This window comes from Vipera berus (assembly GCF_964194415.1).
Source record: "Vipera berus genome assembly, chromosome: 1".
NCBI classification, from domain to species: Eukaryota; Metazoa; Chordata; class Lepidosauria; order Squamata; family Viperidae; genus Vipera; species Vipera berus.
Genome location: NC_138202.1, coordinates 296,252,666 through 296,270,135, shown reverse-complemented (window position 1 = coordinate 296,270,135; position 17,470 = coordinate 296,252,666). Strand labels below are relative to the sequence as shown.

At 39.6% G+C, this 17,470-nt stretch overlaps 2 protein-coding genes across 4 annotated transcripts in view; one reads left to right on the top strand and one right to left on the bottom strand.

Moving 5' to 3' along the window:
• Positions 1-63: 63 nt before the first annotated feature.
• Positions 64-4,231, bottom strand: MAD2L1BP (MAD2L1 binding protein; the record flags this gene model as incomplete). Its single annotated transcript, XM_081313081.1, is given in 5 exon segments — positions 64-1,940; positions 3,637-3,917; positions 4,095-4,144; positions 4,146-4,165; positions 4,169-4,231. Coding segments are annotated over 5 exon segments (951 nt in total). The 3' UTR covers positions 64-1,403.
• Positions 4,232-6,468: 2,237 nt separating this feature from the next.
• The window catches only part of GTPBP2 (GTP binding protein 2), a 22,268-nt gene continuing 11,266 nt past the window's right edge, over positions 6,469-17,470 (top strand). For all 3 annotated transcript variants that reach the window (XM_081331521.1, XM_081331520.1, XM_081331519.1), the window contains exons 1-10: positions 6,469-7,053; positions 11,337-11,363; positions 11,782-11,966; positions 13,128-13,236; positions 13,572-13,769; positions 13,873-14,047; positions 14,265-14,484; positions 15,997-16,132; positions 16,831-16,889; positions 17,244-17,415. In XM_081331521.1, coding sequence (XP_081187647.1) covers positions 6,886-7,053; positions 11,337-11,363; positions 11,782-11,966; positions 13,128-13,236; positions 13,572-13,769; positions 13,873-14,047; positions 14,265-14,484; positions 15,997-16,132; positions 16,831-16,889; positions 17,244-17,415 — 1,449 coding nt within the window. In that variant the 5' untranslated portion in view covers positions 6,469-6,885. The remainder of the gene's footprint in view (positions 7,054-11,336; positions 11,364-11,781; positions 11,967-13,127; positions 13,237-13,571; positions 13,770-13,872; positions 14,048-14,264; positions 14,485-15,996; positions 16,133-16,830; positions 16,890-17,243; positions 17,416-17,470) is intronic.

Sequence of the window (17,470 nt, the reverse complement as noted above, 5' to 3'; positions counted from 1 at the left end):
CAGATAATTAAAAAGATCATTTTATATAGTTTTACAAATTAATACTTGGAAAAAAAGGTTGAATTTCATTTTTTAGATATGGTTATTTTTAATTTTTATTTTAATTCCATTTATATCCCGCCCTTCTCTGAAGACTCAGGGCGGCTTACAAGCTTAGCAGTAATTTTCTCTACAGCATATTGTTTCTAACCACAGACGTATTCGAACATACAATAATTATGTCTTCAGATTGGTTCTCTTACATTATAGTACACAATGACATAAAAGGAAGACAATCCGTTATAGTGTAGATATAATAAAACACTTTAAGCAGAGTGGTTATTTAAATGCCACAGCCTCAGTGTGCTTGGCCATTGCTATATCTGTCCCAGATTTAAACTTTGGCATGAAAACATTTAAGACTGCCTCCAAAAGCCCCTTACATCTTTCTGTGCCTCAGAACAACTGGTTAAGAAACATGTCCATTTTCAGAGTTACTGTATTGTCCCACCTGTCTTTCTTATGTTGTCTCATAACTCTTGCCCAATATTCATCTGTCTTCATACAATCCAAGTATGTGCAATAGCTATTAGGGGAGTAAGATTTCTTTTTTCATCTATCTTATTATTTCTGACAGTATTGGTAAATCCAACTGAACAGGAAATCAAAACCAAATTTTACTATCTTAAAATGAATTTATAGGAACAATTAAACACAAGTTCTATTTCCATAACGGGTAATTTTAAAATGTTACGCTCTACTAATAAAAATCAGAGGCAGATTAGTATTCCAAAAGTATGATGAAAAAAAATAACAAAACCCTGGAGATCATTCTTAGATAAGCATGTATGTAATTCTAAATTCACACCTGTCAATTTAGAGAACATCAGTCTGAATTGCTGCTTGAAATAGGAATGTACCTAACAGTATCATAAATCTGCTGTAGAGAATATAAACTTTAAATAGCCATTATTCCTCCAGAGGGGTGTTCAACTAGGCTGTCCTGAACTACAATCAATCTTTAGACAATTTTCACTATTGAAAAAAGTAGCAATTTATGCAGGTTTCATTGTATTTCTGGAAAAAACACACGAATACATCAAATTTGCATAGATGCACATATTCCACTGGAAATTCAGTATTGAATCAGTATATACTGGCTCAAGTATTTTCAAGTATCCTTTTATAGTAAAATATGCAGCACAGAATATAGGTTAAGGGGTCCATAAGGCTTTGGCAATAAATTGAATCAGTTCTCCAGAGGTACTTTCTGTTATCATAGACATATGTACATTTTCAGCTCTGTACTGCAGTTTAACATTACTTCTAAAAGAAGAAGAAATTTAAAACAGGGGAATTGTTCTTTGCGATGGAAGAAACAAAAGATTAGCATAGCTAGTTAAGAACTTTTCCTTAAATATTTATCAAGAAAAATAATTAAAGCCTTTGATTGTTACTGGAGCTTGGAACCATATATAATCATCCCAGGCAGAGTTTATTTCTTCACAGGTGGAAAGGGCTGTACTATTTCCACGGCTGCATGATAAGTTAACAGTCAATTTCCTTCCTCGAGCTGGCACTTTGTAGTTTAGTTTGGGTCTAAACCAGTCAATACCACAGTTGCGATGCCCTTGAGCCATAACAATGACACTCATGGTGGGAATAGCCTGAAGCTCACTGAACACATCTGCCATGAAAAGAGAACGGAATAGCTTGCGAACACAGGCTGAGGTTGATAAACTCTCTTCGGTGTCACTCATGGATATATCTTGTAAGTTGATTTCATAGAGCTCTCTGGGGTTAACAGCTGTACCTCCAAGCAAAATAAGAACTCGTGGGACCAGTGTCAAACTGAACATGATTTCCAAGTGCTGGAAAATACTTTCAAGATCATTCAGTACTTGCTGGCACTTTTTTTTGTCCTGATCTTTCAGATAAACCTTCCTGACCATGTCTTTTTCCTATGAAATTAGGGGATTTAAGAGATGCATAATTTAGCATAAAAGGAATAAGGAAACACTTTATTTCAAAGCAAAGTATTCACATATTATTTAGAACCCCATCCCAGCTTATTAAAAGAAAAGGTATCTACTGCTATGATAAATGGAGATACATGCATATTTATTCAGTTGTCATCTTCCTTGTATTTAACATCAACACAAGGCCTCTGACTGAAGTCCTCCAGCTGTACAAGATTGATATCGTCAGTAGGATAATGATACCCAGTTATACATCTTAATTCAAGCCAACCAAATGATGCTGTCAGGATGCTTCCTCAGGGTCTGAAGGCGATGGGAAGGAACAGATTCAGGCTTAATCCTGCAAAACCAAGTGATTATAGGTTTCGGACCTCTCAGAGTTGGGGAGACGCCATCTTTGGGTTTGAATGCAGTAGCATTCTGAGCAGACCAAGATGGTATACAGTTTGGACATCCTCATAGACTCTTGGCTCCTCCTCAAATATCAGGTGGCTATCATAGCTAGGAAGGTCCTTCTAAAGCTCTATCACTTGCAGCAATTGCATCCTTTCCTAGATAGCTGGGAAAACAGTAGGAGTAGAACGCCTTCTCACTATCATTTATGCTTACCTTACATTTGGATTCTCATAATGCACCTACATTTGAAGATCATAAGTTACAACTGATCCAGAATGCAGCAATGTCAGTAATTATTCACATGCCTAACCTTAATTATGTAACACTTCTACTAAATATAACATCTGCACTAGCTTCCAGTGAACTTCCAGGAACATACTGCAGGATTGGTTTTTTTGTAGGAATGGCTGTCTCCAATACAGGTAGTCTTCAATTTACAACAGTTCATTTAATAACTGTTCAAAGTTACAATGGCACTGAAAAAAGAGACTTATGACAGTTTTTCACACGTACAACCATTACAACATCCCCATGGTCATGTGATTAAAAGTCAGATGCTTGGCAATTGACTCATATTTATAAAAATTACAGTGTCCCAGGTCATGTGGTTCCCTTTTGCAACCTTCTGACAAGCTAAGTCAATGAGGAAGCCAGATTCACTTAACAACCGTGTTACTAACTTATCAGCTGCAAGGATCCACTTAACAACTGTGACAAGGAAGGTCATAAAATGGGGCAAAATTCACTTAACAAATGTCTCAAGCAACAAAAATGCTGGGCTCAATAGTGGACCTGTATTCCCTGCTCATTCCATAAACGTGACAAGGTAGTTATGCTCCAGGATCTCTCTTAAAATGTACCTTTTACTGGGACCATGTAAGCATGTCTTCTCTACTGCGACACCTATCTTATGGAACACAGTGCTCCCTGATATTTGGATGGGCTTAGTTTTGTAAGCCATTAAGCTTTTTCAAGAACAGTCAGTGTTGGCTAGATGCTGCGTGCCAGATGCTGTAAATTAAAACATCCCTTCTGGCTCTCATAGTTTTTAAAATGCGAAATTCCACCCTTCCTACTACCAAATTTATGCTGGTCCCCGAGATTTTTTTTTTCCCCCACGAGAGGAAAAGTGGCAGAGAACAGACTCCCCGTAACCCAGACCATCAATTCGGGCCTAATGCCGGTTTCACCCTGGCCTCAAGCAAAAGCCGAGGAGCCCGTCTTTCCGTTCACTGGAGGGAGCAGCAGCGATCGTTTCCCGTCCCGTCCCGCCCTGTCTCACCTGGCTAGCGGGCTTCGACAGCTGCTGCATCCCGTAGAAGCAGGAGAGCTGCTCGTAAGGCAAAGGCAGCTGCTGCCTCTGGTACAGGACGTGCTTTAAAAGCTCGCAGGTGAAACGGGAGCATCCTTCGCGGGTGACCGAGCCGGGAAAGACGACGGACAACGAGAAGGCGCCCCCAGGAGCCGGAGCCACCGGCTGAGTCGTCAGCGCCACAGTCACAGACACGGCGGCGGCCTCCTCGCGGAGTTCTAGACTGGTCTCGGCGGGCTTCAGCGGGTCGACTGCAAGAGAGGAGAGAAGAGGGAGGTAAACGTCCTGTGTGGCTGCCCATCTGCTTGCCCAAGAAGGAAAGAAAAAGGCCCGAGGAGCGGAAGGGAGGCCTTGTCCAAGCCCCCGCCGCCCCTAAGACGCCTCGAAAGGGGGGGGAAAAACGCACCCGGGTGGCGCTGCAGCCTCACCTTCTCGTGGCGTTGCTATCGCCGCGGCCATCTTGTGTGCCTCACCTTTACTCCGGTTTGAATGGCCGCCTTCACGGAGCATCATGGGAACGTTGCCCATACGTCATTGGAGCGCGGGCCGATTCTCCTGGCGCCATCTTTGTCTCGGGTAAGTTGAGCGCCCTTGCCTGACTGAATGAGCTAGACCAGAGGTAGGCAACCTCGGCTCTTTTATGACTCATGGACTTCAACTCCCAGAATTCCTGAGTCAGCATAGCTGACTCAGGAATTCTGGGAGTTGAAGTCCATGAGTCATAAAAGAGCCGAGGTTGCCTACCCCTGAGCTAGACGCAGGGGTCTTCAGACTTGGCCCTTTTATGACTTGTGGACTTCAACTCCCAGAATTCCTCAGCCAGCAAAGCTGGCTGAGGAATTCTGGGAGTTGAAGTCCACAAGTCATAAAAGGGCCAAGTTTGAAGACCCCTGAGCTAGAGATTGTATGTTTCTGCGGCTTTTCCTGAAATGGTCAAGCTGGCCAGTCTCGCTTGCCAGGCCTGTCTTGATGTCTGACTTTATGGTGTGATTAAAATATAGATGCTACACGGGTCACCTTAGGTTAAGGGCAGCTATTTGCATGATCCTTAGAAGAGCTGCCTTGATTATCCCCGCCCCCAAACAAACTTTTAAACTTTGCCTGTGGGCCGAGGCTCAAAAGCGGAACGAAACGAGTTTTCCTTCATTGATAAAGTTTAGACTTCAAATAATTTGCCGAAAGTAAGATGACCTGACTTCCCCCTCTTCCGGGAAAATACAAAAAGCGAATTTGCCTCCGTTTCAAGTCACCACTTAACTTAAATCTTCCCATTTTATCTTGCCCAAATGAAAGTTAATAATCGCAGATAAATTTTTTTATTTTATTTATTTATTTTATTACATTTATATACCGCCCTTTCCCGAAGGACTCAGGGCGGTTTACAGGGTGATTAAAAAACCAAGATACAAAAGTTAAAAACAAATTTAAAAAAAAATTATATTTGTCCCTGCATAAATAAAACCCCAGTTAAAATAAGATTAATCCTCAGCCTGGGCCAGAGAGCTAAATGCAGGACCTCCTGGTTTAACTCTTAATAGCTACTTGTGACTAACCATTGTGATAAATATTTTGAGAGGTATACCGTTATTCATTACTTTAAAATATATTGGGATAGGAGAATCTTGGAATATCTTTCCCATCACTTCATTATGATGACAAACTTCAACAAGTTCTGGGGAGGAAATTAAAAAACATTGTGCATTTTTAAAATGATAGTGTGATTGCGACTGAAATCCTAGGTGACAGTTGAACTTGAGTTACCCTGTCAATCTGACTAATGCTTTCAGTATTTCTACTTCGTTTTCATAATAAATTAATCATGCTCTGTTTGTATATGAATCTGATGAAATGTGTTTCCTACACGGGGCAATTCATTCCAACTGATGCAACATGTTGCCAACACCTAACAGCAATCTCGTATTAAGGGTGTTACAAGAGGCTGTGATTGTATTTGTAAATAAAATACCCCACTAATTTGAAGTGGGAGAAGCATCTGTTCTGACTACATGATAGAATCTACAGTTTAGCTGCTTTTATAATTAAATTACGCCTAGGCTAAAACATGTGCTTTGTTTTGTTTAAACTGGGGAATTAAATCTGTGAACTTAATTAATCCTATTAGTTTGTGACTGAAATGACATTACTGTACACAATATTAAAAATATGCTGTACTGTTTATTTATTTATTTATTTATTTATTTATTTATTTATTTATTAATGGGACATATCCCGCCCTATCACCCGAGGGACTCAGGGCGGCTAACAACAACAAAAATTAAAGGTCTCTGTACAGTAAATTAAAATTAAAAATTGAAATAAATTAAAGATTAGAGTTAAAATTGTAAACATAATTAAAATCCCTGTCAGTCCAGGTCAGCCAGGTGGAAAAGGAGTGTTTTGAGGCCGCGGCGAAAGGACTGGAGATCTTGGGCCATCCGAAGCTCAGGGGGGAGCTGGTTCCACAGGGCTGGCGCTCCCACAGAGAAGGCTCTTCCCCTGGGGGTCGCAAGTTTATAGTGTATTACTGCTAGCTATCAAGGCAATTATAACATTTATTATATGGCACAGTCACATCATAATTCAAAACAAAGAATGTAAAATGAAAAACATTCCACTGGAAATTGTATTAGAAAAATTAAGGGTTTTTTCCTATTTAAATTTTCTGAAATTATGTTTCTGTTGAAAGTCTGCTTTTGTGATGGTTGAAGATATGATAGTAAGAATCAGATTAACAACTAAAAAAGCTACAAAAAAACAACAACCCTTAAATTGATTTAATCGCCCCCGAGGTTGCTTGATGTTGTAGTCCTGCCTTCTGTTCAGAGAAATTATTGGAAGCAAAAAAATAAAATAAAAATAGGAGTCTGATAGCCCGAAAGCGCATGCATTTTAACGCAATTTGCAATGTTTTACCAGGCTCCCCGTTGTTTTGCCGAGGCTAACTCGGCTCGCCTCCTGCAAAGTGATCAGAGAGGGCTCTCGCAGCCCGTTTTATTCGCCCGTGTAGTTGTCCGAAAAAGCGCTGCCTTCCACGGAAAAGAGGACGCTGGAAGTTGTAGTCCAATTGTGTTGCCGCTGGGGCACTGTTTCCCGTGGTACCCTGCGCTTCTTTCTGACGCCAAGCGTCAGAGCGGAGGGTAGCCGTCAAAAGCCCAGTCCCGGGCCGAGAGGCTTCCGCGGCGGCGGAAGTCCTGCCGTGGGTCCGCCGGCTGGCCCAGGATGGACTCGCGGGTCTCCGAGCTGTTTGGGGGGTGCTGCCGGCCCGTAGGGGGAGGGAACGGGGGTGCCCTACGAGGCCGCGGCGGCGGCGGTTCTTCCAAGGGGAGGAAGAAGAACGGGAGATACCGAGGTGGCAAGGCCAACAACCCCCCCTACCTTCCTCCGGAGGTGAGCGGGAGACCCTGCTGAGCCCCGAAGTTGGGGCGGCGGGAGCTTTTTCGGGCACGAAGCGGAGGGTGCTGGTCTTCCAAGGTTCTGCCTAGGACGAAGATGCTGATAGTTGGAAGTCAGTGGGACTCTGGAGCTCCCGGCGTTTTAAGGGGACTGCTGGGGAAAAGCAAAGAGCTTATTTGTGTTTAGGGCAGGGGTAGGCAACCTCGGCTCTTTTATGACTCGTGGACTTCAACTCCCAGAATTCCTGAGCCAGCTATGCTGGCTCAGGAATTCTGGGAGTTGAAGTCCACGAGTCATAAAAGAGCCGAGGTTGCCGACCCCTGGTTTAGGGGAAGAACCGATGTATCCCAAGAGGGCAGCTTCTTTGGGGGGGGGGGGAGGGAAAGCGCTCTTGTAGTTAAAAGTACCGCTGGGTTTCGTTTCGGTCTTTACTTGTCGCACACCCTCTCGGCTTCCATTCGGGCTCCTTTGACTGATGTGGCTTAGAACCCTGCCGTCTTGACAGCTCTCCCGCCGCCCTCGCGCTAGGCTAGGAGATACCTACCGCCGGCGCTCTCGAGCTTTTGCCTTCGATTCGAGGGAGAAGCGGACGTTTTGGGGACCGAGATTTTGAACAGCAGGAGGCAAAAAGCGATTCGGATTTTTTTTTTTTTTGTTCCCGGAAGGTCGCTTCATTCTCCTTTTTTTTTTCTTTTCTTTTCTGATGCTGATTCGCTAAGATTGCATTGAAATTTATACGTTCCTGCTCGTTTCTTGAGATGTGTAGCCGGCCGATCAAATGTGGAAGCAATTAAGAAGCTTCTAAACTGAAGCTTAGGTTCTAGAATAATTTCAGCAGAGATTATTGGCATATATATATGTGTGTGTGTGTGTGTGTTGTTGTTGTTGTTGTTGTTGTTAGCTGTGAAGTCGTGTCCGACCCATCGCGACCCTATGGACAATGTTCCTCCAGGCCTTCCTGTCCTCTACCATCTTCTGGAGTCCATTTAAGCTCACGCCTGCTGCTTCAGTGACTCCATCCAGTCACCTCATTCTCTGTCGTCCCCTTCTTCTATTGCCCTCGATCTTTCTCAGCATTAGGCTCTCCTCCAGTGAGAGAGAGAGAGATAGTGTGTGTGTGTGTATGTGTGTGTGTGTGTGTGTGTGTATATATATATATATATATATATATATATATATATATATATATATATATATATATATGTGTGTAAATCTTTGACTCTGAACAGTGAGCTCTTTGCCAGATAGTGGGATAGCAGGGACTAGTTCCTTATCCTAATTTTTTAGCCCACCCTCACCTTCAAAATCAACCCTCTGTTAATGGTAAAGACTGTTGTAGCTGATAGCTGTTTCAATAGGCTGATTCACTAGAAAACAATACATAAACATTTCAATATATCTAGAGACTATAATAAATTTATAGTAACCAGTATGGAGATGATTTTCTGAATTTGTTTATAAAGGACATGCATACGAATGTCTAGAAAAGTCATAAGTGTTGTGTTTCCCTGCAATCTAAGGTTGTACGATACAGACAAATTTAAGATCTCAGAATATGTTTCCGAGTGAGATAAAAAGTGCTGGTATTACTTTTTTCATTGAGATAATTTGCAATTATTTAACCTATTGTTTTCCTTGACTCATTTGGTGGCAAATTGGGACTATCAAATGGAACAGATGACTCTTTCCCAGGTTTTAAAGATCTTGAAACATATTTTGAACAGGGTCTTAAATGAGGATGCTTTTAATTTTAAAATTTAAGTAGCCTTTTTTTAAAAAAAATACTGTGAAAATTTGGCATGTTGGTAGTTGGCCATATAAAAAGTCAAATTAGCAAACTAGGCATTAATATATGAAAGTAGAAAATGGAATTTAATGAAAGGACGAATAAAGTTCATATAATCACACACTCAATATAATCCTAGGCCCATCCTGCTAAGCCTACTTTTTGTTATTTATATGGATGTGAATGTGCAGTGTGATTTCATTTTTATTCCTGTTTCTCTTGGTTATTTGTCAGCAATTATATCAGTGTTTTACTTTCTATATGATCTAAGACACGAAAATAACTACTTTTATTCACATTTTTGCTTCATATTTTACAACACTGAGTTCTTCCAGTACAAGATAAGAATTATTCTTTACACTGTCCCTAAGTTTTCAGTGTTGCAATATATTTTTCTGTCCTCAGTTAACAGCATGAAGTATTGCTGTGGCATGCCCGAACCTGTTTCTCCTTCTTCACTTCCACAGCAACCCAGTGAATAATTAGTGCTCCTTCAAAACTGCTAATGTGTATTGTAGGCATAATTTCTTCCATGAATTTGGATGTGTGTGTGTTTATATACATTGCAGAATAATGCCATATTAATAAACCTGTGCTATGTAAATAAATTATGTATTTAGTCTAATCTCCAAAGTGGGAACATCTAATTGCAGGATATTCTTTGCTAAGTATTTCCCATCACCAGCCCTTTTACACCATAGTTAAACTTTAAGCTTGAAAACAGTAGTTCTTTCCATGTAAAGAACTTTAGATACAGGAAGGAAAGTTTGCTAGAGAGAGAATGATGCTGGATCTAAAATGGTTAATTATTTTAGGAAGAAATTAAACTAGAGTAGATACATTTTATGTTATTGTTAATTTGATTTATAATGGTTCCCTTTAAATTCCTAAGTATTAAAAGCTCCCTCTCCTGATTCAAGATCAGCAGGATATGAATCAATGTCCCATACCTGTTTTTAGAAAAAGATTATAGTCTTTCTTACTATGAGTTTTATGAGTAATCTTAAGCGCTCACTATTACAACCAGATAGAAACAGCTTCTGGAAAAATATCGGCATAACTTGTTAAGGAAGTTCAGAGGAGCTATTGTTCCTTAGATCTGCCATGACATAGTTCACACTGACTATTACTTTCTCACTTAACAAACATTACACTCAGGTCATAAGGAACATTAGTTATTTGCTAGAGTTGTTTGACAATGTATAGCAGAACACCTTTGGGGCAGGGCCAAATAAAGTATGTTAGTGCGAAAATGTGATTGTTGATGAACAGAGTGTAAATTGTTTCATCTCTACTCAGTTCTCAAATTTTCCTGTTTATGATATTCTTCAGTAATATTTAATAAAACATCAATTACCAATCCAGTCTTTTAGTGATACATGTTAATCTGTGTTTAAAGCCTGAAACAAATTAGTTTTATTTATTTAGTTGCCCATTTGAAATGCATGAACTCAGGGTGGCTTACAACAATTAAAAGCAATACAAAAAGCAAAAAATACAGTATTAAGATATATAAAAACTTGTAGGACCATATAAAAAATAAATAACATAATCCACAGACAAGATATAAAAACCAATATTCAACAAAACCAGTGTACAAGCTGTACTGCATGCCAGTTATGGTATTTACTTCCAAAGAAAATATCTAGTGAGTAATATCAGAACAGGAAACCCAAAGATATTTGAAAATTGTACCTTTGGAAGAGATTCATGAAGACAGAGTGAGAGTCAGGAGTCTATTTAAAACTTGCCTGTCATTTATGAGATAATAATTTCTGAAACTTTCTGCATGGTTTGATTTATTATAGTTGATAGAAACATTTTATTAAGATCCTTATTGAATTTTTGTTGCATTTATGTTAGTCCATAAATTGCATTAGGTGCAGGTAAAACAAATGGTACTTTGAACTGTACTGAATGATTCATAATACCGTAATTTTCATGCCTGAAAGTGGTTAAGGGGAATTATATTGAGAAATTGAAAAAGTTATTCTGGATATCAAAGAATAGTTTTCAGTAATGTATGATTTATCTGTTTTTGAAAAAGTATTTTCTATTAATCAAAGGATGCAATATGTGATACTATGGCAGAGATTTTGTGATGTCTTTGAATAATATTTTGTATTGGTCATATAGTAATGAATTCATTAGTAAACCAGTAACAATGGATATGTATAAAATGTAAATATCTTCTTATAGATTTTATATTTTTCTTTTCTTTCTTAACTTGTATTTTGTATTTTTAAGATTAAAGACTATTTTGTTAATTATGTTTGAATTGAATAAATAAATTCAGTGCAACTTCCTCATTTGTATAAAGATGAAAGAACCGTAGTTAAGTGACTTGATTTAGCTACTATAATTTAAACTGGCTTTGTCATTGTGTCCCTGGCAACTATATTTAGTTGTCAAAAGAGATGTCTGGTTTTGTATATGAAATTTTGAACATTGCATTAGCCATTAATTTAAGATCTCTTCTTCTTATATGTAGGCAGAAGATGGGAACATAGAATACAAGGTGAGTCTCTCATGCAAGCCATTTAACAGTTCTAACCAAATAATTCTGTAAGTTCCATGTGTAGGAAGAGAGAGAAAGATAAATAACAGAAAAATAAAAATGATTTTTGCCAAAACATTATTTATAGATATGTTGGCTATTTTACATTTGAATACTGAACCCTATATAAATTCTTAAATTTATACAGGAAGGGCGGGATATAAATGGAATTAAAATAAATAATAAAATAAACTTTTTATTCAATTATTTTAGAGTGCCTTTGAAAAATCATTAGTCGTCTTCTCCACTGAACTTTCTTTGCTTAATTTCATGGAGCCTAACAAATATTAGAATATTGTGGAGAAAATACTGAAAAAAAAAGTTCAGCCCCATCAGACCATCTTAACTGATGATTATAATTACTTCTTTCTTTGGACAGCTGAAGTTAGTTAATCCATCTCAATACCGCTTTGAACATCTAGTAACGCAAATGAAGTGGCGACTACAAGAAGGCCGTGGTGAGGCTGTGTACCAGATTGGTGTCGAGGACAATGGGCTGCTTGTTGGACTGTCTGAAGACGAAATGCAGGCCTCTCTTAAAACGCTACGGCGGATGGCCGAGAAGTATGTGCATCTGTCCTGCTTCTTGACCAGAATTAGCCAATGGTGTGCTCTGTTATTTTGCTCTTCTTAGGTAGACTTAATGTTGGAAATTCAGCTAATAGCCAACAGAGAAAATGGTTTCACCAAGAGATTTTTCTCACAGTACCACCACATGGGTACAGTACCTACTAATTGTTTCAGTTGTAAAAAGTTTGTGTGTGGCTATGCGTATTTTATTATGGGCCATTACACTCAACTGGGATTGGGCAACCATAGTAAGTTATATTTGGGCAAAGGCCACAGTAAGTTATATTTGGGAGGAGGGAAGGAGTCAGTGATGGGATTCAAATATGTGAACAATCCCAGTCTCTGTGTGGATGCCACTTCGGAAGTCCGTCCTGGGCCTGGGCAACAAAAAATTAGCTACCGTTTCTGCCGAACTGGTGCAAACTGGCTGAATCCCACGATTGGGAGGAGTGCTGTAAATGAACAGGATCACTATAGGTATATAGGCAGGGCAGAGTTTGGCAATTTCTTCACATTATGTATTTTCATGAGTTTGTCCTCTCAAGATGGCAGGAAGTCATGTTATCAACAATCATGACCATGTGCTGAGTGTCAAAAAGGGAGGGCTAGGGCTGGAGCGTGCCCATTCATTTGGCAGTGGGTATTTGCTCATGTTGGAAAGAGATCCATTCCTGACATGTTTCTAATGAATACACAAATACAATTAGCATTTACCTTAATTAGATTTAGTACTAGTGGGAGCTATGTAGCTTTACTATAGCTGTCATTCCCCACTCCCCCCACTTTACCTCATTTAGGTAAAGTTTTATCTCTCTCTGTCCTGCTACGGGCAACATGTAATTAGTGGAAAAGTTGTTGTGTGTGGTGATCTAGAAGATAAAGCCAATTTATTACAGATCTTAAACTGAGGAAACTCATTTGACATCTGTGCAAAAATATTTCAGGGGAATGGAGCTTCCCAAAATTGACAAGGATGCACATTCATATCGATAAAAATCAGGTCATTTGGAAAATAGACACATTTTACTTAGCACTGCTTAATTGTGAGATGCTTTTCTGAGCAGCATTATAAGATATCCAGATATTTGTCCTCCTGGGGAATGCTTTGCGGATGTTTCTCTAACCCCCAACAGTGTTCTGTTTTGCCCTTTGCAGAGTGGGAGCTGACATCACTGTCCTTCGAGAACGGGAAGTGGATTATGACAGTGACATTCCCAGGAAGATAACAGAGGTTCTTGTCCGAAAGGTCCCAGATAACCAACAGGTAAAAATCAACCTGATTTAAACATCATGAGAGAAAAGCTGAAGATATTTCATTCTAGATTGCTATATTCATTTAGAGTTTGAAGATCTATAATTGAAAAGAATGATTTGCTAGAGATAAACTCTGAAACCCAGTTTCTTATCTTGTGCGTATTTTATAATGCAAGGTAGTAAATTCTAAATGCTTGGGAATTTGTTGTTGTAAATACCGGTACCTCAGAATTATACAAACTTTGTTTGCAAATTGGGTATCCTAAGGCATTAATATGCAAGGTAGTCAAGCCTAACTTGTTCATCTTTTAAACAATTTAAAATAGATCCTCAATTTTCCTTAAGTTTCTAGATCTGCGGGTGGCTGTGCTTGGAAATGTGGATTCAGGCAAATCAACTTTATTAGGTGTCTTGACACAAGGGGAACTGGATAATGGGCGAGGCCGAGCGCGACTCAATCTCTTCCGGCACTTGCATGAGATCCAGTCAGGAAGAACATCTAGCATTAGCTTTGAAATTCTTGGTTTCAACAGTAAGGGAGAGGTATGAGTATTTGTACACTGACTTTATCATTTTATACCTTTGGATATGAATTTTTACTTGGCCTTTTATAAGAGCTCAATTACCTGCATTTTCTGCCTTTTAGGTGGTGAACTATAGTGATTCACGGACAGCTGAAGAAATCTGTGAGAGCTCTTCCAAAATGATTACCTTCATTGATTTAGCTGGCCATCACAAATATTTAAAAACCACCATTTTTGGGCTTACAAGCTATTGTCCAGATTTTGCAATGCTGGTGGTGAGTGCCAATACTGGAATTGGTAAGTGGTTGGGTGGGTTTCTCCTTGGGGTTTCAGAAAGCTGACATAATGCATATAATAGTTAATCAGTCGGTACCAGTAGTTTAAAACAAGATGCATCCGCAGTAACATAGAAATACTTTGTTAGTTTTAAACATATGGCATTGAATAATATGTTTTAGCTGCACTGCTGTCCTACCTTTTAAATTTGATTTTCTCTATCTTCGATTTCTTACAGCTGGTACAACACGCGAGCACCTAGGCTTGGCGATGGCCCTTAAGGTGCCTTTCTTCATTGTCATTAGCAAAGTGGACTTGTGCTCAAAGGCCACTGTGGAGCGAACAGTGAAACAGCTGGAGCGGATTCTGAAGCAGCCTGGCTGCAACAAACTTCCTTTGCTAGTAACCTCTGATGATGATGCAGTTACAGCAGCGCAGCAGTTTGCACAATCTCCCAAGTACGTATCATGGGCTGTTTGAATGGGAGGGAAGGTGATTAGCAAGTATGGATGCAGTTTAAAAGTAGCATACTTTCAAAATGATGCACTTAGCAAGAAAGGTGTGAGTAACTCAGGTTGGTGGAACTAGCAGTGGTCCATATCAAAGAGCAATAAGCGAAGTTTAAGTGACCATATTCTTTTGTTTCATGTCTCCACTTTCTGTTTTGAATGGGCTGTTTTGCTTTTATAGTATTTACTATTTGTGATAATTTTTATATTGCAGGATAGCTTACACATAATAAATGAATTGTTGCAGAAGTGACTTAGGGAACTGGAGGAGAGCAGATGATAAAATGGGTGTTCTGCCATTGTGATGCAAACTCCACCCCCTTTATATTGTGATATTGCACCCAAGTATTAAAGAAGAGGAGCTTCTGTCACGTAGACTCAAGACCTGTTTCATTTTTTGGGGGAAACATTGGATTCTTCGGATGCCTTTAATCATCTGCACTACTTTGCATATTTAGGATTGGAAAGTTATGGGCATACAGGTAGTCCTCAACTTAATGATCACAAGTGAGCCTGGAATTTTAGTTTTAAGTCATTGCGGTCATAAGTTGAGTCACTACCTGACATTTTTATGATGCTTGTTAAGTGAGTTACATGGTCATAAGTCTGAATCCAGCTTATCCAATGGGTAGGTTTGCTGGAGAATGCTAAAAAAAGACTGTAAAATGCAGGATCCTTCAGTCAATCAAAAATGCAGACCAGTTGCCAAACACCTGAAATGCAAACATGTGATGGCAGGGGTGGTGTTGCTGTTATAACTTTGAGGACAGATAGCAATTAACCTTTTTGAAGTCCATCTTAACAGGTCATTAAGTGACCAGTTGTTAAGTTATTTATTTATTTATTTGAATTTATATACCGCCCTATTCCCGTAGGACTCAGGGCGGTTTACAGGGAAAATTAAAAGCATAACATACAAAAATTAAAATCAGTTAAAACAATTAATTAATTCAAGTCCCCGAAATTTAAAACTAAAACCCAATTAAAAATTAAAACCCCTCAGTCTGGGCCAGACAGCTCGAAGAGCCAAGTTTTCAGGTCCCGGCGAAATGAACGAAGGTCGGGGGCAGTCCTAAGTTCCGTGGGAAGTTGGTTCCATAGGGCCGGCGCGCCCACAGAGAACGCTCTTCCCCTGGGAATAACCCGCCGGCATTCCTTAACCGGCGGTACCCTGAGAAGGCGCGCACAGGACAATGGGAAGTTGATGCCGGCAGCAGGTGTTCCCTTAGATAATCCAGACCCAAGCCATTTAGGGCTTTATAGGTCTAAGTATAAGATAAGGACTACCTGTACGAAGTTTTGATTCTCTAAAAAATTATAGGATACAGATATTGTTGTTCCCTAATTATTTACACATTCCACTTACACATGTGGAAGCCAATCTCATTCCTACTGTATTCAGTACTAATAGTGATGCACAACATCATGGATCACCAGCTTCTTTCACTCATTTGTTTGCAGTATCACTCCCATCTTCACCTTGTCCAGTGTTTCTGGAGAGAACCTGGATCTCCTGAGAGTATTTCTCAATATCCTTCCTCCTCTGACAAACAGCAAAGAACAGGAAGAGCTGATGCAACAGCTCACTGAATTCCAGGTACACAATAGTCTCTTCTCAGTTGAGAGTCTCCAGCTGTAGTATGTGAAGGCAGGGCAGTCTCTGATCCTTGGATTTAGAGAAATGATAAAACCACACAATTATAATTACTTGCTTATCCAAAGACAAATTAATGCTATTGATTCGTTAGCAATAGCAATAGCGTTTAGACTTATATACTGCTTCATGGTGCTTTACAGCACACTCTCAGAGGTTTACAATGCCAGCATATTGGCCCCAACAATCTGAGTCCTCATTTTACCTACCTTAGAAGGACGAAAGGCTGAGCTGGTAAGGATCGAACTCCTGGCAGTGAGCAGAATCGGCCTGCAATACTGCATTCTAACCACCGTGCCACCACGGCTCCTCCTCCTCCTCCTCCTTTATTTGTCTGTACCATTCTTCATCTAATCTCATTGTTAATGTCCTACCAATCATTGAATTGATTCCCAGGTTATTTCTTTTATGAGTTGCACCTAGGAAATGTTTGCAGAATATAATTGGTTGACTGAGAACTGGGATGCTTGAGGCTTGTAACTGGTATAAGGAAGACAACATTAAAGGACAGGCTTAGAATTCCTATACAAGAACTTATATTGTTATGTCTGAGAATAAAAGGTCAAACTGTTTAACTCTGGCTTTGAAATACTACAGTCCAGCACAGCATATTTGAAACTTCCATTCTTTCTCCGCTATAGGTGGATGAAATTTATACTGTGCCAGATGTAGGCACAGTTGTTGGAGGAACACTGTCAAGGTTGGTACATATGGATTTTGTAAGGAAAAGCCAGGATGGGTAGGAAGGACCAGGAAGTAGCATTTATTCTCTTTTTCTTTGTTTCTTTCTCACTGAATGAGTCAAGGAAGATAAAATTACACTCCAATAAAAAAAGTACAAGTATTCTGTAAAGGATTCCTGTGTTCCTTGAGCACATGTCATACAGTATATATTTATTCTCTGGAATATCAGATCCAAATTTTCTCTTTGATATTTTTCATGTTTCAAGAGTTAAAAAAAACTGCTTCCAAATTATCTCAGTTAGACACAAAGGAAGGCTTTTCCTGCCTCCTGGGAGCTAAATACAGTATTTTCATTTTATGCCCTTGCTAGTGGGATATGCAAAGAAGGAGAGAATTTGGTTGTTGGTCCAACAGATGATGGCAAGTTCCTTCAGCTGAAAGTATGCAGTATCCAACGAAATCGTTCAGCATGTCGCGTTCTTCGAGCTGGGCAGGCTGCTACTTTAGCTCTTGGACTCTTTGATCGCTCACTGCTGCGCAAAGTAAGCTCTTTCTTAATCTCTTTCTCGAGTCTTTAGTTGTAAAAACCTTCTCCTC